Source organism: Vulpes vulpes, chromosome 13 (assembly GCF_048418805.1).
Source record: "Vulpes vulpes isolate BD-2025 chromosome 13, VulVul3, whole genome shotgun sequence".
In the NCBI taxonomy this organism is placed as follows: Eukaryota; Metazoa; Chordata; class Mammalia; order Carnivora; family Canidae; genus Vulpes; species Vulpes vulpes.
This window is the reverse complement of record NC_132792.1, coordinates 150,722,059-150,743,324: the sequence shown is the minus strand read 5'-3', so window position 1 is coordinate 150,743,324 and position 21,266 is coordinate 150,722,059. Positions and strand designations below refer to the sequence as shown.

Below are 21,266 nucleotides of genomic sequence, written 5' to 3'. Positions count from 1 at the left end.
AACACTTATCCTCATGTGCCATCTGGGCTGCTCTGGAAATGTTCTATTGAACCTATGATCTACCATTCCATCCAACATATAAAGAACAGAATACTTTACAAACAAAATCATTTTTTCAAACCAACAATACAGCACTATTTGACATCTCTGCAGCCCTGCTATGGCCACATGCCCCACTTTTCCATACTTCTAACATAGCTAATCTCCATTCAACAGGAAACCTCAGAAGAGAAAAGCAAGTGCTATACCTGTGTATGGCTATTGAGCTAAATTCTTTGTTAACATACTTTGTGGAAGTAACTATCCAAAACAAATACTAATTCACTCACAATCCACTCTGAATATTAATACTGTTTCTGATGAAAACTAGTTATCAGGAGAAGACAATTTTCTTCAGAAGCTTTTTGTTTTAATTCCAGTGTAGTTAAAATACAGTGTTATATTAGTTTCAAGTGCACAACAGAGTGACTTGACAATTCTATATTTTACTCAGTGCTCATCAAGGTAAGTGTACTCTTAATCTCCCCTTCACCTAACAGGACATCTACTGGTGTTACCTGCTGTCCCTAGGCACTGTGGAGGGTAGATTCAAAGATAACCTGGCCAGAGTCACTCTCCCATGCCTTCCCCTCCCCCTAGAAGGCTTAAAGCCTACAAGTGTCTTCAGCTAGCAGCTCACCATAAGTAAACCAATAGGAAAAACACTAGCTTGAAAAAAAAAAAAGAAAAAAAAGAAAAACACTAGCTTGGCAGAAAAAGAGATCAAGAAATCTTTTTTTTTTTTTTAATAAGATTTTATTTTTAAGTAATCTCTACACCCAACATCAGGCTCAAGCTTACAACCTCAAGATCAAGAGTCACATGCTTTACAAACTGACCCAGCCAGGTGCCCTGAGATCAAGAAGTCTTAACTGTTCGGTGGACAAGTTCAAGTGTTCCATTAGGCACCGCGTAACTCTGCAATCTATACCATTAATCCCAACATACATGATAGCCTCAAGTAACATTTAGCTGATGAGGAGAAGAAAACCCAAGACGTCAACCGAGTTAGAGGATCTCTTTTACTATTCCGAGCACGTGAAGGTATGGTTCAGGATGGTCTGGATACTCACTGTTCTTCTTGTACATCAAAATTTCAAAGGAATTCATCTCATAGTTCTCAAACGTTTGCCGCACCTTTTCAATTGTGTCTTTATCAGTCAGCTCCCCATACATAAAACTGCAAATCAACCAAAAAACTCAAGTTAGTTAAAAAATATTGATGATTGTACCAGCATATGTTAAGCATCTTTTCTATACCTAGCACTGTGCTGTGTGGAATGAACGCACACACACACACACACACACACACACACACACACAACATTCATTCAATCAAAAAAAATGTACTGATTCATCAGCACTCCACCCCCCAGAAATGAACAGTATAATAAGGGAGAAACATAGAAAAGAGTGGATCAGAAAACAGTGTGACCAGTGCATGTGGAATTACAGAACACAGGACATGGGCACAGAGCCCTGAGGGCTCAGTGAAGGCTTCCCAGAGGTAAAGATAGAGGAAATCTAAAAAGCAGGTGGAAATGTGAAGGCAAAGGAGGGAAAAGAACATTCCAGGTGAAAGAAAAGTATGTGCAAAGACAGAGACGTGAGAGTAAGGTTAATTCTAGAACCTAAATGTCGTTCAGTTCAGTGTGACTGGAATATACACAATGAAGGGAGATTTCACAAGAGATAACATAGAAAGACAAGCACAGACCAGGTCATGAAGGCGTACACGGCATATAAGCCATGTGAAGTAAGTTCAGCCTTATCTTGAAAGCAACGGGGTGGGCAGGGGGCTTGGGGAGAGACATTGGAAGGTTTTAAGCAAAAGAGTTACATAATCCGATGTGCATTTTAAAATACAACTCTGGGAAATTTCCCGGGGAAGATGGCGGAGCAAATCTGGGAGACAGATTTTTTTTCCTCTCCTAATTCCCATTCAAATAAACAAAAGAATAGGAAAAATCACAAAAATTCATCAACCAAAGAATTGCACCAAAGGGTACAATTTGATGCTCTAAACATTAAGGCAGAGCTAAGGAAATAAACAGAAGATTCAGCCACTGTCTGTGCAGCTCTGTTTCCTACCCACCCCACCCCCAAAAAAGCACTGGGTTTAAAAAATAGAAATGATGAAATCCTACAGTTCTTACCAGTATACCTCCCTACTGCTCACATTTGGAGGAAAGTATACTAAGGGGGGAAATAAGTAGCATGAAGGAAAATTAAAGAAAACCTCTAGATAGATGTTCCTACCAACTAATTCCGGTTCTCAGCAGAGGCAGGAAAATTGCCAGGACTGCCCATTTTCCTGAATCCCACTGTGAATAAGGTTTGTCCCTCTGGGAATAAGATACACCCCCAACTGGGTGGAATAAACAATGGCACAGGACACTAATGACATGGAAGAGGGGAAAAGCCATCTCTCAATGGGACAGGACTCAGGCTCCCCATGGACCCAGCGAGCACTTCCCCTGTCCACCTCAGGCCTTCTTGTGACCAGAACAAGAAGGACACCAATGTGCAGCCCCCGAGCCTAGGATGACATGGAAGCAGTGGTGTATGTTCCTAAACACTATAATCTCCATCTTCAGAAACTGTGCATCCCGAATGCAATCTAACTTTCTCTTGATCACTTGAATCACAGAATTTCAGAGCCACAAAGAACCTCAGAGTCTACCACCAACTCAAGAGCCTTGCTTGGCTTGATATTGGAAGCCTTGAGCTTTACTGCAGGCTTCCCACTGCCAGGACTGTATTTTAAAAAAAAAAAAAAAGTGCCCTCACTGTTGACTTTATGAATTCTGTGTCACTTTTGTTATTATGTCCCTTCCCAGCTCACTGAGCGACATTATTATCTATGGTTGCCCTTGTGCTTCTCTCATGTAGCACTCTGCTTTTCATCTATAAATCAGGAAAACAGATAACTGATCTTGTTGAATTATCTTTTAAAAGACGGCTAGGTCAAGACTAAATTAGCCCTGCCTGAGAACAAGAGGACAACTCCTAGGACGTAAAAACTAGGCTCTGTGATCATCTTATTTAGCCAGTTGCCTTTCTAGCTTCCTCCCACATTTTCTTTCTGAGTTAATTTGCTATATAAGCACCTTCCATTTAAGTGACATGATGGTGTATATGCTGGCCGTTTCCTTCACAAGGAAAAACAAATCCCTGTAAAATGAAGGCTTGAAATGAGTGAGGTGCCATAATCACACCCAGCTTTCATTAGTCTAATGTACTTCCTCAAACTGTAATTTACTGGCAGCTATAAGTTTCCTTTACCCGGACATTGGATTTCAAATACCTGCAATGCAATAAATAAGCACAAAGGGGCTCCTGAGCTCCTGGGAACGGAGCCAGCACAAACAAGGCAGGCTTGCTTCATCTTTAGGAAAAGGGACACGTTCAGGGAATTAAAGAACTTTCCTACCATGGTGCATAAAAGGGAAAGTGACTAAATTTGCAAGTTATCTGATCTTCTTCACGTGTCTGATTAGAGCCAATAAGAAGCAAGAAAGGGAAGGAAAGGTTGCTCAGGTCACATCAAAAAGTGAGGCTGACTCTCCCGATTTGTTTTGATGGTATATGTGCACATACTGACAGAGATGCAGATACAGAGACAGAAACGAGGGTAAGAGCACACCACAAACATTAGAGAATTCAACTACAGTACGTAAGAGTCATAACTTCTAAACCTTTCAGGGAAGAAGGGGAATCTCAGATTTCCCAGCTCCAAAACACCTACAATTTAAGGAAATGATATTTTCAAAGCATGTAATACTTTTCACCATAACTCGTTACATGCCTGATTTCATACCCTCAAAATGCAACTTCTGACAACCGAAAACTATGCCTGTGTCAGACAGGTTTTTCCACCCTCCGGAGCTGACTTTATTTCTGGATTTGCCAGGTCTGGGAAGATGATTTCACTTCATGCAAACACCACTGAAGACAGAAGACTCTGAAGAAGGTGAGGGAGAGGAGTTGAAGGCTGGACTGAGCTGAGACCTTGCCAGGGCACCGCAGGGCTGGGGGTGTAGGAGGGCCAGGCACGTGCACTGCTTGCTCTGCCAGCTCTGCTCTGCTCCACACCTTGTGGATGCTTTAAAGGAGGATTTCTAGTGCCCGGGCCCAAGGGTACTTCTTGGTAAGCACATAGGCGGCCACTATGCACTGTCAAGTGCATAGGCCGCATGCGCTGTTAGCACCATTTGCCTCTGCCTTTGAGTTAGCTACCAGAGATGTGACAGCATGAATTAGAAGGCAACCCAATCCCAGCTCTCTTCTTTCTCTGGTGAAAAGCCCTATGAACAAGGCTCTTGTGGCCAACGTCATAGTGATTCTTCTCAGTCATGTATTTTCAGAGATTAATCACCTAAAATTTTGTTTCATGTTCATTTCATTTCAACATCTAACTTTCATATCATTTCATCTAATACCTCATAAACTTCTGAGTCCCCATTTTCTAGATAAAATGACTTTCCTGAGTTTTTCTAGGTGCCTCCGTCTCAGTGACTGCAAGTCCATCAGGTAGCAGAGACCATGTTTTAAGGCTTCTTCAATTTCTCAGTACAGCACATGAACGAGAGATGATGTTACTATGAATATGAATTAACACTAAATGAGAGAAAGGCAATCCCCACACCGAGTCAGCCGTTTTATTTTTCCCAAAGATACGGTGATAGATTGTTCAACAAAACAGCCCCAAACATAAATACCTGCAGGTACTGCTTTTTTGCATCACTTCCGCCCTGTGATAGCCAGACAGCTTGCAAAATCCGTCATTGCTGTACACGATAGGCCAGTCCACTATCTGGGCATTCCCCAATACAAAATTAGTATCTGTTAAAAAAAAAAAAAAAAGAAGAAGAAGGAGAAGGAGAAAAGAAAAGAAAAGGGTATAGGAGGCAAGACATTAGTTGAGATTCAATGAGGATACAAATAATGTCAACCAATCCAGGTATCTTGGCTTCCCTCTAAAACAGTCTCTTGAACAGGAAATGGCCCTGTGAGGAATACAAAAGAACAGTCCTTTAGAGTTGAGTATTTTGAATTCAAATGCTAAGGTTATTGTCCTCTAAGAGGAATTTAGCAATGGAAACATACCTAACCAACCAACCAATGAATCCTGCAGAAATCCAGTGATTCCTAAGAGACACGTGCAAGTACTAACTCATCTCAATGAAAGTACATAGTACTCTGGAGCAAGAGAGAATGCAAAAGGAATTTCTTCTGGGCTCCATCTGGCATCTCAGCCTTGTCTGTCTTTTGACAGCCTTCTTAGAGAGACAGAGGAAGGAAGACGGAGGATCACCTCATGGAACACACACACCAGACAGCCCTCCTCTTAGTTAGGAAGTGACTAGACCCTCCTAATATAGAGCCTATACAACCTGATCCAGATGCTCACAATGGCAAAAACCTTCTTGCTGATTCTCAGATTTTGTAGCCACAGAAGCCACATTTCAGATCTCTTTTCACTGACTACCAGCCCACATGCACTTCGGATGCAGATTAAGTGGGCCAGAGACGTATGGCTGCTCGGTGTGTTCTCACCACTTCCCACATTTTTCAAGATCAAAAGTCTTCAGTACTTTTTTTGCTCAGGTAATCAACTGTCCATCTTTTTCTCTTTAAGACCTCAAATTAAAAAAAAATAAAATAATAAGACCTCAAAGTAAGCAAATAGCATCCAGAACTTAAGTATCATCATTATTTTAGCTTGGCTCTCTCCTCTCCACGGAATACTTCCCCAAGGGGGGGGGGGGGATCCACACACACACACACACACACACACAACCCTTCTTTTGTTGTAAACTGAGGGGGGTTTGTTTACATATGCACACTGTGCAAAATGAAATGCATACTGTGCAAAGTGACATATAATGTCCTCATTTAATTGGGAGGCTAATTTTGTTCTAGTACAGCATCTACAATATATTCACAATATGGGTAATCATGCCTTCTTATTTATGTGGGAAGAAATAGAGGAACCAAAGGGAGGAGAAATAACTAAATATGGTCATCTCTTCTTGGAAATGCTTTCAGCTATTTAAAAGGAACATAAAACACAACTTTCATTAAGTTAAAGAATACACCTGTTAATTTTATAAATATGCTTTTCCTGAAAATCTGCAACCAGTCTTTCCCTCCATTTCTCCCATATAGTCCTTGAGTACCCACTAGGTACCAAGCCCATGATGAGACCCTGGAGATAACAAGCCTGAGATATGATCCATGCATTCCAGGAACTTATCAGGACAAAAAGACATGTGTACAACTAACTAAAGAAACCAGTAATAAAATGATTAACTCCGAGGGAGGTAAGAAAAACTGTGTCTCAGAGGGGTCACATTTGAACTTGCTCTACCCTGGAAGGATGAGTAAGCCTCACTCAAACATTCTGAATGCCTAATATGTAACTACCACATATGATACAAAAACAATACTTAGAGAAATGAAAACATATTGTCTGCCTTTGGTGAACTCAAGAGGTTGTGAGAGGAAGGGAACATTCCAGACTGAAGACCAGCATGAGCAAAGGTCTGGCAGCATGGAACACATAAAGACTGGATAGACAAAGGGTAGCCAGGAAGATTCGGAGGAGATAAGCCTGAAGACCAGCCTAGGATGGGCTTGACTGTCAAAGGTCTCTGACTATGTTCTGGAGATAGAATAACCCTTCAGCTATACCACTAGGATGGCTATAATAAAAAAGACAACAGCAAGTGTTGATGAGGATGTGGAGAAATTAGAACCCTCATACTGGAACCCTTGTGCACTGCTTCTGGGAATGTAAAATGGTGCAATTTGACAAAGAGTTTGGCAATTCTTCAAAAGTTACACACAAAGTTACCACATGACTCAGCAGTTCTATTCCTAAATACATGCTCAAGAGAAATGGAAACATATGTCTACATAAAAACTTGTAGGTGAATGTTCATAGCAACATTATTCATAATAGCCAAAATGTGGAAACAATCCAAAATATCCTTAAACTGATGGGTAGACAAAATGTGGTATCTATTTGGCAATAAAAAGAAACAAAATACTGATACATATTGCAACATGGATGAACCTTAAAAATATATTGCTAAGTGAAAGAAGCCAGACACAAAAAGTCACATATTTTTTGGTTCCGTTTACATGAAAAGTTCAGAGGTAGCAAATCCATAGACACAGAAAGTAGATTCATCATTGCCAGGGGCCTGGAAGGGAGGGGTGGGAAGATGCAGTGACTGCCAATGGGTATGGAGTTTCTTTTTGGGGTGGTGAAAATGTTCTTGAATGTGATCATGGTGATGGATGCATAACTCTCTGAACACACTAAATCATACATTTTTTAAAAAGTGTGAAATTTATGGAATGTGAATTATATCTCAATAAAGATGTTATTTTTAAAAAAGGGATAACCCTTCATGTTGACCTTCTTTTCCTGAATTATTCTTGAACAGAACAACTAAGCCTTAAAAGAAGTACAAAATTCACTAAGTCAGGAGCACCTGGGTCACTCAGTCAATTAAGTGTCTTACTCTTGATTTTGGCTCAGGTGTGATCTCAGGGTCATGAGATCAAGCCCCATGTGGGAATCTCTCTCCCCCTCTCCCTCTACTGCCACCCCACTCATGCACATGGCTTTCCCTAAAAAAAAGATAATGAAAAAAATTCACTAAATCACCCCTAAGTATACATGAAGTCCGATCAGTTTAACTCTCCTGTTGATTCCTAAAAGTACAAGCAATTTTCCTCAAAGACCTCAAATAGTTGGGAAAAACTGAGTGAGCTCTTTCATAGCTAATGCCCAAAAAGTTAGATGCTAAGAAGGAATAACAGCCAGTTATCCATAATGATTTGACTGCATGTGTTTATTTTCTCTCCTATCCTAGGAACCTCTAAAATAAAAATAAAAATCCACAAAAATTAGAGTAAAAAAGAACAGAAAAAAATGACTATTGAAGAAGTAGAAATAATATAAAAAACAAAAAATAACTTTAACAAAATCCTCATTTAGTATCCTCATAGAGATTTAAGAGCTATTATAACCATAAAACAAGAACAGGATGCTATGAAAAAAATAAGATTACAGGTAAGACCCTCAATAAAGTAAAAGTGAGTAATTAAAAATTCAACATAAATATTAGAAGATAAAGTCTCATAGATAAGACAGAAAGAGATAGGAGCATTTTTAAAAATAAGACACAGAGAATCAATTCAAGAGAAACAACATGCATCTTAGTAGCAACAGCATAAAGAACAACATGAGAAAAAGCCAGAGACATTTTTTAAAAATTAAAACAATCAAATGGGAGGCTAGAATAAAGATATCCAGATGTGCAAAGACCTAGGAAAGTTATTTCCCACACATTCTTTCTTTTTAAGATTTATTTATTTATTTGAGAACAAGTGTGAGTGGCAGGAGGGGAAGGGGAAGAGAAACTCCTCAAGCAGACTCCCTGCTGAGTGCAGAGCTCAGTACAGGGCTCAATCCCAGGACCCTGAGATCATGACCTGGGCCAAAAGCAAGAGTCGGTTGCTTAACCGACTGAGCCAGCCAGGTGCCCTACCACATATCCTTTTTTTTTTTTTAAGATTTTATTTATATATTCATGAGAGAGAGAGAGATAGGGAGAGGCAGAGGGAAAAGCAGGCTTCCTGCAAGGAGACTGATGTGGGACTCCATCCTGGACCCCGGGATCACACCCTGAGCCCAAGGCAGACGCTCAACCACTGAGCCACCCAGGCATTCCCCTACCACATATTTTTTCTTGGGAAGTTACTTGGGTATGTGTATCAGCAAAGTGAAGGAGTAAGAGAAGAAGATAACATGAGAACCAAGGGGGAAAGTAGCTCCAAATATAGAAAGCAGGAAGGAAGCTAACAGAAAGCATTCATCATAGAATGATTCCAAGAACAGAAGTTCTAGAAGATAAAGATCAGGATCTGAGGATATTACTGATCTTTTGAAACAACATGAAAAGTCAATATATGGGGCACCTGGGTGGCTCAGGTGGTTAAGTGTCTGCCTTCAGCTCAGGTCATGATCCCTGGGTCCTGGGATCGAGCCCCACATCGGGTCCCCTACTCAGTGGAGAGCCTGCTTCTCCCTCTCCCTCTGCCCACCTCCCACCCCCTGGCTCGTGCTCTCTCTCTCTCTCTCTCTCTCTCTCTCTCAAATAAATAAAAATCTTTTCAAAAAATAAGTCAATATAGGTATATAATTTGGGGGTGGGGAGGGGGCAGAAAAAGAAAGTAGTACCAAAGAAAACAAAAGCTGTGCAAGAAGGGAGAACAAATCACATCATGTCTCATCACTGTCATGACAATGAAAACACCTTATTAATCTACAATTTTTAAAACCAACATATAGTCAAAGCATGAAATATTTAACTATACATATCTCAATATAATCTTATCGATTCCAACATCGTAAAAATAAAATGATAAGTTTAGAGAGAAAAGTGTTCTCAAATGATGAGATGATATCTCTAATTGATATAATAATAAGGGTACAAATATTTTAAAGTTGCAAACATACCAATAAGGGAGTAATATAATTATATTAAAAGAAGGGGGTAGAAAGTAAACCGAGATAAGAACTCAGCTAAATTAACAGAAGTCAACAGCTAATAGCTAAAACTGATAAATCTAGAAATAGCTACAATGCATATTATTTGGAAACATGGCAGAAACTATAAGAAGAAACAGCTAAAATTAGAACATGTGACCTCTGGTGAGCAGGGCAAAGGGACAAGGCTCAGGACGGTTATTTTTCTTTACAACCTCTTCAGTTTGATTTTTTTAACCAAGAACATATATTACTTTGATAAAAATAAGTATATTCTTAATTTTTAATGAATTTAATCAGAAAAAATTAACTTATTGATTAATTTTTTTTTTGCTAAAAAATGAGAACAGGATACATTTCAAGCTACAGATATCACTGCAATTTCCCACAAACATATTCTGGTCATCCTTTAAAGGTGCCCACCCTTCCTCAAGCATTCTCATTGTCAGTAGGGTGCAGATTGCAGTCTTATCTGGGAAACAGTAAGTCTCTTAGTATCTTCTTTGACTTTAGAAAGGAAATAGAAAAATAGGAAGTGCTGTAGGAATAGAAACATCAGCCTACTGATCAGCTACTCAGAGGATTTCTCATCATAGAATATAAAATTCTAAAATAGTTAACTACTGTTAACCCAAGCAAGAAATTACAGTTGCCAGGGAGCACGATTCCCTTGCCACTATATGATGGAAGATCTAGGAGCTCCCTCTTTACCCAAAGATGTGGCGTGGAAGGAAAAACTTTAGTCCCAGTCACAAAGCCTCCAACAGGAAGGAAACTCTTCCCCCATCCCTTGCTCCATCCTTTGCACACACCTGTGTACCCTATTACGGTTGGCTGGAAAGAGGGTATATTCTAGATTCTCTTCAGTTCCTAAGCTACAAATAATTGACCTGCAAGTTACCTTCCAAAATGCAGTCTGTTTATAAATTGTGAGCTACCCATAAAAATACCATAATGTTACATATATAAGAAACTAAGGGATTCCACATAATCAATATTCCAGATATTAATAAGAATGCATGCCATTTATCAAAATTTACTCTGTGCCAGGCTCTGTACTAAGACTTTACCATATATTAAGGGGAGGGTTTTTTAACCTTCAAAATAATCTTTGTGAGGTGGTATGCCTTTACGAGATGAATCATCACGGATTTCATCATTTTACACTGAGCCTCTGAGGACATAGTCAGTCATGGCAGGTCAGAGTCAGGATTTGAATCTAGGTCTATCTGACTTCAAAATCCATTCTTTAAATCATCATATTATATCATCTCACTCTTATTCCATTAAGTACCAAAATCGGACCACTTCTATGAAAATCTTTGTGACACATAGGTTTATGTGCTTTCCTATAAAAATACTAAGTATAATGAGATCTTCAACTGATGAGTCAACATTACCATTATTGCCACCATATATTATGATTCTACTTTGTGATCTACAAAGACGTCCTTAGGAAATATTGATGTGTGCAGAAGTAATTGTTCCTCATCTAAATGATTGGGTTCTCCTGTCTAGATTTTCTTTTTTTTTTAAGATTTTATTTATTTATTCATGAGAGACAGAGAGAGAGAGAGAGAGAGAGAGAGAGAAGCAGAGACACAGGCAGAGGGAGGAGCAGACTCCCTGCAGGGACCCTGACGTGGGACTTGATCCCTGGTCTCCAGGATCATGCCCTGGACTGAAGGTGGTGCTAAACCATTGAGCCACAGGGGCTGCCCTCCTGTCTAGATTTTCAATGTTTGGCCTCTTGCTTCACTTGTAAATTGTCGCTTCCCACTTCTTAAAACTTGGTGTGTTGACCTATTCTCTAACAGTCCTGCTCCCACATGGCGACAGAAGAGGACAGGAGAGGAGGGGAAACTTCGTGCCCGGATCCCCATCTGACACTCAAGGGTGAGAGAGGATGCCATACTGATGACCTAAAGATGCTGCAGAGCAAACCTGGTCATATTAGCCTCCTGAGCCCCCACCCCCTCAGCTCCTATGGATTCTGAAAAGGATCCAGAAGCTTCCAGCTACATCACTGTAGAGCAAACTTGGCTGTATTAGCCTCCTGAGCACCCCCTCAGCTCCCAAAGATTCTGGAAAGGATCCAGACGCTCCCAACTACGCCACTGGTGCTGACGTTGCATAAGCAGATGGTTATCACAGTGGAGCAAAGTGACCCTGTAGCCAAAGGCTGTGTGTCAAACTGCCTGACTTGGGGGTTCAGGCAAATATCAGAGGTGACCAGCACAGCTAGTGGGGGCCTAGATAGGATCAAATTATGTATACACATACACACATACATACATAACACACACATGCATACACATACTACACACACACACACACACACACACACACACAAGGGAGTATGTGTCAGGTCGAGGCAGGGCATCAAGTTCTGTTCAAACCAAAGAACAGAATATAAGTTCAGCTGCTAGTCACCTAGTGACTAGAACAGAGGCCACTGCCAGAAACTAGAGGAGGGGAAATAAGGCCTTGCACTGGGGATCTGAGGCCCCCAAGGTGGTGCAAGTGCTTGCCTCTACCCCACACATCATCGTAGGGGAAAGCAATGGGATGGGCAGAATTGGATTCTCAACATAAGAGACTGAGTTACCCAAAAAAGAATAATTAAAAGGGAAGAACTTGAGATCCTACTAACTGGGACATTCATAGTCTCCCTTTGCTGTTCAGTGGAGGGGAAGCTTCTGAGGGAGATAAGCTCTGGTAAATAAAATAAAGAAGTGAACCTAAGTGGGTCTAAGTCAATTTGCTACCATGCCTCCAGAGATAGGTCTGCATAAGAAGAGACAGGCACAGAAAGTGGGAATCTCCTAAAACACCAAGAAGACATAATCTCCTAAGGCTGCAGCAGAATTGGCCTGATCTGAATACAAGAGACTTGGAGATTTTTAAACTGAGAAATGTTAGGATACCTGCCATTCTTCATTGGTGAAAAGGGCATCGACATCATCACAACTGCATGTATTAATAGTTATTGGGTCATTCATTACTCCTCGAGGTAGGCAGACACTAGTGTTCATCTATTTTTATAGATATTGCAAAAAAGGCTTAGTAAATTGACAAAACTAACACTTGAATCAGGGTTGACAGAAACAGAACCAATAGGAGGTAAGGTGTGTGTGTGTGTGTGTGTGTGTGTGTGTGTGTGTGTGTGTGTGTCCAGAGAAAGAAAGAGAGATTTATTACAAGGAATTGGCTCATGTGATGATGAAGGATGACAAATCCCAAGATCTGCAGTTGGCAAGCTAAAGACCCAAGAGAGCCAATGGTGTAGTTCTAGTTCAAATCTAAAGGCCTAAGAACCAGGAGAGCTCATGGTGTAGACTGAAGAAGAGCCAGTGTTTCATTTCAAACCCAAAGGCAGGAAGACCAATGCCCCAGCATACAAGCAGTCAGGCAGAAGGAATTCCCTCTTATTCAGGGGAAAGTCAGCTTTTTGTCTTATCCAGCCCTTCAACTGATTAGATGAAGCCCCCTTACCTTAGGGAGAGCAATCTGCTTTATTCAATCCACTGATTTAAATGTTCCACTCATCCAAAAACACCCTCACAGAAACACTCAGAATAATATCTGACCAAATATCTCCACACTCAATAACCGAATCAAGTTGACACATAAAATTAACCATCACAAACACCAAAGCCAATGCTCTTAACTCTATGATGTTCTACAGTAATCCTTAAAGATTCAGCAGAACCACAGCTCACAAATTCTGCAGTTCCCTCAAAATCCTTGGTAGTGCTCCAGGACTCCAGGTTTTGGCAGAAAACAGTAGCTCTATAAAGCTCTATTTTGATAAATAGCTTTTATGAAGGCAACACTTATCTTTCCACATCTGGGGCTTTCACTGAGAGGAAGGAGTATCTATCCATCCCCAGAAGGAAGCATTAGACTGAACACTTTCAACAGTTTTCTTCACTGCCCCCCTCACTTCTACCCACCTAAGTAGATTGATCAAGCTCTTAGTAGGTATCTCAAAAGCAAGGAGAATCCACTGTGTGTACTGACCTCTCAGACTTGCCTGTGCCAGGTGTGGTGGGGGAAGAGAGGACCTGAGTCACTTGCTTCAGAACCCACTTGGGGGGCACCTGGGTGGCTCAGTGGTTGAGTGACTGCCTTTGTCTCAAGTCACGACCCCAGGATCCTGGGATCAAGTCCCCCTGAGGCTCCCTACACGGAGCCTGCTTCTCTCTCTGCCTATGTCTCTGCCTCTCTCTGTGTGTCTCTCATGAATAAATAAAATAAAATCTTTAAAAATAAAAAAATCCACTTGAGGGCACCTGGGTGGCTCAGTTGTTAAGCATCCAACTTTTGATCTCAACTCAAGTCTTAATCTCAGGGTTGTGAAGCTCCAGCTGGGTGTGAAACTTACTTTAAAAAAAGAAAGAAAAGGGATCCCTGGGTGGCTCAGTGGTTTAGTGCCTGCCTTCGGCCCAGGGCATGATCCTGGAGACCCACGATCGAGTCCCACGTCAGGCTCCCTGCATGGAGCCTGCTTCTCCCTCTGCCTGTGTCTGTGCCTCTGTCTCTCTCTCTCTCTGTGTGTGTGTCTCTCATGAATAAATAAATAAAATCTTAAAAAAAGAAAGAAAGAAAGAAAGAAAGAAAGAAAGAAAGAAAGAAAGAAAGAAAGAAAAAAGAAAAGAACCCACTGGGACAGTCCTGCCAGCTCTCTGCCCTGTCACCTCCAGCTTCTTGGTCTAGGAGTAGGTCAGTGACTTATGGTCTAGAAGTCAAAGTCTAGTCTTGAAGAGGGAGACAGGTGGTACTGCATGTTGTCCAATCTCGTTTAACAGTAATAAAGCTGATACTGTATTTTGACTTTCAAGTGGCTCCTTCAGGCTTCACTTCAGTAAAAACCTGGAGGGATCAAGGTTAAACAGGCTCCAACACATTAACATGGATCAAAGCTCCAAGATCCCAAAGGGTATTCAGAGGTCATCTGTTTTCCTGCCTCTTCGCACTGGTGAGAGTCTTCATAAAATACCTACAAAGGAAGAAGCAATATGATCCCCTCCAGAACACTTTTGGTGCTTTAAGTCCTTTTTACTTTCTATCTTCTCTTTGAAAAAAATATATTTTTAGTAGAGACCAGCCCTTCACATGTCTCAGGCCCATGCCTATGAGAGCTGGCCCAAAGCATCACTATAAACAGATTACACTGGTAGCTCCCAATAAACTGTGCCTCACACTCATGCTCTGTTTAGTTTCCTCTCTGGGAATCTGGGTGGCTCTGTGATTTGTCTGACCAACAGATGGCAGAAGAATGGATGCTATGCCAATCCCAGGCCTAAGCACTGAAGGTCTGGAAGTGTCTACTTCTGCACCCTTGGGAGCCCTGAGCTTCCTGGTAAGCCTGGAGCTATACTACTGGATATACCACATGGACATTCTACAAGCAGAGGGTACCTGGTCAGATAGAGGCCATGAGATTCTACGGAGAAGTACCAAGGAATCTAGTCAACAATGGAAACCAATGGGAGAATAAGGGGTAAGAGAGACCCTATTAATCCACCCGTCCCCAGCAATCCCTAGGGTCCCCAGAGCACCATCCAAAAGAACTGCCATGGGGACAACAAGTTGGGTCTAATGAGCTGTGTGGGTATGTTCTTTTAGCTCTGTGGGTCTCGGTAGAAGTGAACTAGAAGTTTTCTATACTTCTGGTAACAACAAAATCTGACTCTCTAAATAACTAGATTCAAAACAAAGAACAAATCAGATGATGCCTCTGCAATCTACAACTACCCACCCTTGAGGAGTAATCAACCAGTCATAACTCTAAAATGTCACTTCCCTAAATGCTAGACTCCGTAGAATCTAGGTCACTTTAAAAAGAGCAGAAACACCTTCTAAACTTAACTCAGTGGGAAGTGATACACTCCAGGCGAACCATGGCATACCTGGCTTTTGCTCAGTGGAACTGTCTGGATTTGGACACATGATATGATATGCCATATTAATGTAAAAGTGTACCATGTTGTCAAAGGAGTCTGCAGTCAAAATAAATTACATATTGGTGGGTCAGTTTATGTATACAGAAAATGCCCAAATGTGTCTTTGGAATCTGTAAAATCCAAATAAGACATATGCTCTTGACTATACATATGGCTTTTTTTTTTTTCAGATATTTATTTATTTATTTATTTATTTATTTATTTATTTATTTGAGAAAAAGAACACGGAGGGGAGAACAGATAGAGAGGGACCAGAAGATTCCATGCTGAGCCTAGAGCCCGATACAGGGCTTAATCCCACGACCCTGAGATCATGACCTGAGTTGAAATCAAGAGTCGGATGCTTAACCAACTGAGCCACCCAAGCAGCCCCGTACATGTAGCTTTTGCAGGTAGCATGTATAACTTCCAATCAGCCAGTGGCCCATTCTTAAGCACCAAGCCTGCCTTCAAATTCATATTCTCTGAACTGATCAAGTCCCTCCTCGATTATTCAGTAAAATATGTAGGTTCAACTTGGCTGCCCTTGCCATGATTTATTCATTGGCTCTCATCTGAAAGTTCCCTATGCCTCCAGGTCTTTGATGCAAATTAGATAGATTCTACTGCCTCCCTCTGATGCCTTTTTACCCTCTGAATGTCTTCAGCTGTAAGAGTGCATCCAATGAAATGTAAGACTTCCCAAATTCAACCTTCCTCAGCCCACACAGTTTTCCTCCGGTTTGTAGAATTAAACACTCTCTTAAAATTGGAAAGACTCCCCCACCTCAGCATGTAAAGTTTCTTCAGCTGGTGGGGCATGAGCCAAGTCACACCACAGAAAGTGAGATGGGTCAAAATCATTCCAACCTACCATGTCACAGAGATATTCTAAAAAGAAATTATTAGAAAATTCCTTTACATCGTAATGACCACAAACAACAAAGGAGAGATTAACCAAAGCAATGACTTGGCAAGTGACTCAGTGTGGGCCATCACAGAGATAAAAGCTACATCCAGCAAGCAATTCATGCAAATGTATTATTCCCCGTGCACACTAATTAGTTAGAAGACAACAATATGTATTTCACAACATGCTTCTAAGAACTAGAAATATTTTCTTGGAAGGGAACACACCTTTGGGATATTTTCACTCTGACAGATTACTAAGGATATCAAACCTACAAAAAGCAAGTTTGACTAAAATTATCTTTTCCTTTATTTTAAAACAATAGGGAAACAATAGAAAAAACATCACTGAGATAAACGACGAAAACAAGAAGTACATACATAAGCACTAGACAAAGACAAGAAAACAATAATTCAACTTGCCCAAACCTACATAAAATCCATGCTAGAAATCAATCTTTAGGGAAAAAAAATCGAGATTTGACAAAATTTGGAAGAATGGAGAGGATGGGATGAGAGAAACCAGGAGCCCAGTCAGTACAATGCACCTAAATAAAACATCTAAAATCTTAAGATCGGCAGAAGTCATGTTGTGTCTTGATTGTTTTTCAACAATAAAATTCCATGAAAATGACTCTTCTAAATTGTCACGGGCCCAATCCTGGCAAGAGATCTGATAATCCTCCCAAGAGATTCCATAATCACTTGCTTTGCCTCTAATTTTAATATCCTAAATAAATACGTTTTGATTAAGTCAGTAAATTACAATGGAAAGAGAGCCTTCAATTTCAAGAGCAAACTCAAACACTGTTTACTGGGTAGTTACCCTTAAATACATAGTTTCATTAGCATGACCTCCACCTTCATTCAACATCAAATTAAAGGATTTTAAAACAATAAAAACAGTGAATGGAACTATAGGATATTAAGCTAAGTGAAAGAAGTCAATCAGAGAAAGACAATTATCATTAGATCTCACTTATATGGGGAATTTAAGAAACAAAACAGAAGACCATAGGGGAAGAGAGGAAAAAATAAAACAAGATGAAACAGAGAGGGAGACAAACCGTTAGAGACTTTTTTTTTTAAGATTTTATTTATTCATGAGAGACACAGAGAGAGAGGCAGAGAGAGAGGCAGAGGGAAAGGCAGGCTCCTCACAGGGAGCCCAGTGTGGGACTCTATCCTGGGGTCCCTGAGCCAAAGGCAGACACTCAACTGCTGAGTCACCCAGGCATCCCCCATAAGAGACTCTTAATCATAGGAAACTGAGGGTCGCTGGAGGGCAGGTAACTAACTGGGTGATGGGCATTAAGGAGGGCACGTGATGTAATGAGAACTGAGTGTTACACAGGACCGATGAATCACTAAATTCTACCTCTGAAACCAATAATACATTAAATGTTAATTAATTGAATTTAAATAAAAATTTTTTTTAATTTTATATAAAATAAAACAAAACAGATGAATCAGAATTTTATATAAAATAAAACAAAACAGATGAATCAGCACTATGGAAGGGAACAAAAACACACGAAACTTAGAAATGTAGACTTTCTATGATTCAGTGATAGTTTACTTAATAAATAAGAGGTCAGTGACATGTTGAATTACTGTGAAGAAATACTTGGTGTCAAAAAAAAAAAAAAAAAAAGAAATACTTGGTGTCATCAGTTGCTAACAAGTGGTGCGATAGATTAATCAAGTGTTTTATTCTCATTTTTAGAGTCATAATCATTTCTTAATGCACATATATACATATTTTTGAACAAAACTCTCTAACCATATACAATGGAATATTACTCAGCCATTAGAAATGACAAATACTCACCATTTGCTTCGACGTGGATGGAACTGGAGGGTACTATGCTGAGTGAAATAAGTCAGTCAGAGAAGGACAAACATTATATGGTCTCATTCATTTGGGGGATATAAAAAAATAGTGAAAGGGAATAAATGGGAAAGGAGAAAAAATGAGTGGGAAATATCAGAAAGGGAGATAGAACATGAGAGACTCCTAACTCTGGGAAATGAACTAGGGGTGGTGGAAGGGGTGGTGGAAGGGGAGGTGGGCGGGGGGTGGGGGTAACTGGGTGATAGGCACTGAGGTGGGCACTTGATGGGATGAGCACTGGGTGTTATTCTATATGTTGGCAAATAGAACACCAATAAAAAATAAATTTATTTAAAAAAAAACTCTCTGACCATCATTGAATAATAACATGCAAAAATTTCATTCCTGGAAGTAAAAAAAAAAAAAAAAAAGGTGACTCACTAAGCAGTATAGACTATTAAATAGTGCTAGGAAAAAATTTTTTTAATTCGTTTTACATTTGTCTCCTGTGTTATTTTTTTAATATTTTATTTATTTATGAGAGACACAGAGAGAGGCAGAGACATAGGCAGATGGAGAAACAGGCTCCCTGTGGGGAGCCTGATGCAGGACTCCATCCCAGGACCCTAGGATCATGACCTGAGAAGAAGACAGACGCTCAACCACAGATGCCACACAGGTGTCCCTCTCCTATGTTACTTCACAACTTTCTGGGTAAATGGCTCAGTGAGGCTAGAGTATAGCACCAAGGTGGATGGAAAGAATCTCAGAGCAGCTCAGTTCAAAATAACAAATATTTGAGTAACTACTTTGTCCCAGGCATGGCAGGAGTGCAGGGGATACATCTGTCTGCTTGAAAGTTCTACCCACCTCCCTGTCTAGTTGTACCTGCCATAGTCTACATATCACATAACTCCTTGCCCTCCCGACGGCCCATCCAGGCCCCAGTCACAGCAGACTGGGCCAGGAACAAACAACCAGCCAACAACTCATAGTTAGAGCTGGGCCAATTAGATTCTCTCAGAACAAAAACCAAGATGCTAGGACCAAGAGGTCTGTAGAGCTGAGCTTGTGCATGCTGCTGAGTAAGTGGAGAAAGGAGGTCTTGGGAGAGAAATAAGGCCATCTGATGGATCCATGCAAGAGCATCTATTGAGGCAGGTGAAGGGAGAACTGGATGAAAAGAGATGGACAAACGAAGGAAAGGTGGAGGCAGAGACTACAAAGAGAGACAACAAACAGATAGAGATGACAGGCAGATAGTGATGGAGACAAGTGGCAAACAGCAACACAGACGGACAGGGGTACAGACAAAAGGCAGAGAGCCACAGAGACAATCCACGGCGGGCAGCAGGAGGCAGAGATGGACAGGAAGACAGACGGAGAGATGTGAGGGGGAGGGAATGGAAGGACAAGGAGCACGGGAGGAGGAGGGATGGCCAACAAGGAGTACAAGAGCACGAGGCAGAGCTGGAGAATGGGCACCCAAGACCAAGAGACCCATAGCAAGACCTAGAGAGCGAGTAAGCAGAGAACATGAGCCCATGGGAAGAGCATGCAGGAGAGCCTGAGGAAACAGATGGAGACCAGGAGCCAGAGGGAGAGAGAGAAAGAGAAGAAAAGCAGGAAATTCAAAGCGAAGGCGCACCTAGAGACAGCTGGAAGGCAGGGATTGGGAAGTTAGGGCAGAGAGTGACAGCTAATTCGTTCTCTGGGATTCACGAAATGGTGGCCGCCCCAGTGGCCCGGCCTATGTCACGAATCTAAACCTAAATCAGCTCACACTTACGGGAAACGCCTCACTGTCAGGAACACCTCATGCACACCAATCCCAACCCTCAGCTCACCTTTAGCTAGCCGACCTTACCTAGAAAACAAGACCTGCTGGCCTGGTAAGGAAATCCTGACGTCCTAACCAGTCACGACGCCATGTTTCCACATCGCCCCTTCTAACACCATATAGAACCCGCTCTTGTCCCAATCCCCCTGGAGGAGCCTCCGCTGCTTGTGAGGCACCACATTCCCCCAGTCCATGGATTGTTTTTCCCTCAAACAAAGGACATCAAACTCATTACTAAATGGTTTTAGTTTTGTCATTGTCAAGAACAACAGAGAAAAATGGCACACTCCATGGAAGTCGGGCCAGAGCACAATCCCTGGACACGCTCGCTGGGGGGGAAGCATGAGGTGTAATTTTATCTGACAGAGGGAGAAGGCTAGAATTGAGGGCCTCCTCTGTCTTCAGGAGATATCAGTTATCACTTCAAGATGGCAGATTGATCACACACTAGTATTTCCTCGTTCTGGAAGGATGACGGAAAAAGGAAAAGGGATATACACCAAAACAAGGAGAAGGCATGAGCTCAGTTTCTGAAAGACGAAAAGTGGATGGTGGGTAAATGTGCAGCAGAGGAAACCACAACTTCAAACTTCCGAGCGATTTGGCCAAAAAGGGGGTTTAACAGGGCCCAGTAGGTCCTTGGAACCACTGACCCGCTAGCTGCTACCCGAGGCAAGAATGGCACGTGAGAACAACCAGAAAACTACTTGAAAGGCTATAGAGAAAAAGTCCACTCGGTCCAACATGCACCCTCCTCCATCCACACACCTTAGCAGCCAACCATTTACCTCTCGAGTTAAAAAAAACCACACGGGGTGGGTCTCAAAAGCAGCAGTCCCCCAACTGTGACACCCATGTGTCTGCATCTGTAGAATGAGAATGACAAAAGCACCCACAGGATAAGGGTCCCAGTGAAGATCAGGAGAGGCAAGGCTGCCAGGGACACATGTGAGAAAGGCCCTTCGTCCAAGGTCATGACTGTCCCCAATGATTACAATCGGCGCTTATAGATTGGAGTAAGTACCTGGCTTCCGCTGTCTCTGATAAACTCACAATTTATTCATGGTCTTTCCTCACCTCTGAAATCACGACAGTGAAAGAAGATGGAGAAGGAATGTGAAAGTAGCC

The 21,266-nt window shown here is 41.4% G+C and overlaps 1 protein-coding gene across 2 annotated transcripts in view; it reads right to left on the bottom strand.

Annotated features, from left to right (window-relative positions):
* Positions 1–21,266, bottom strand: part of KCNH1 (potassium voltage-gated channel subfamily H member 1) — a 367,276-nt gene that overhangs the window by 334,913 nt on the left and 11,097 nt on the right. For both annotated transcript variants that reach the window (XM_072733343.1, XM_072733344.1), the window contains exons 2-3: positions 4,761–4,884; positions 1,113–1,219 (exon numbers count right to left, since the gene is read on the bottom strand). In XM_072733343.1, the coding sequence (XP_072589444.1) occupies positions 1,113–1,219; positions 4,761–4,884 (231 nt within the window). The remainder of the gene's footprint in view (positions 1–1,112; positions 1,220–4,760; positions 4,885–21,266) is intronic.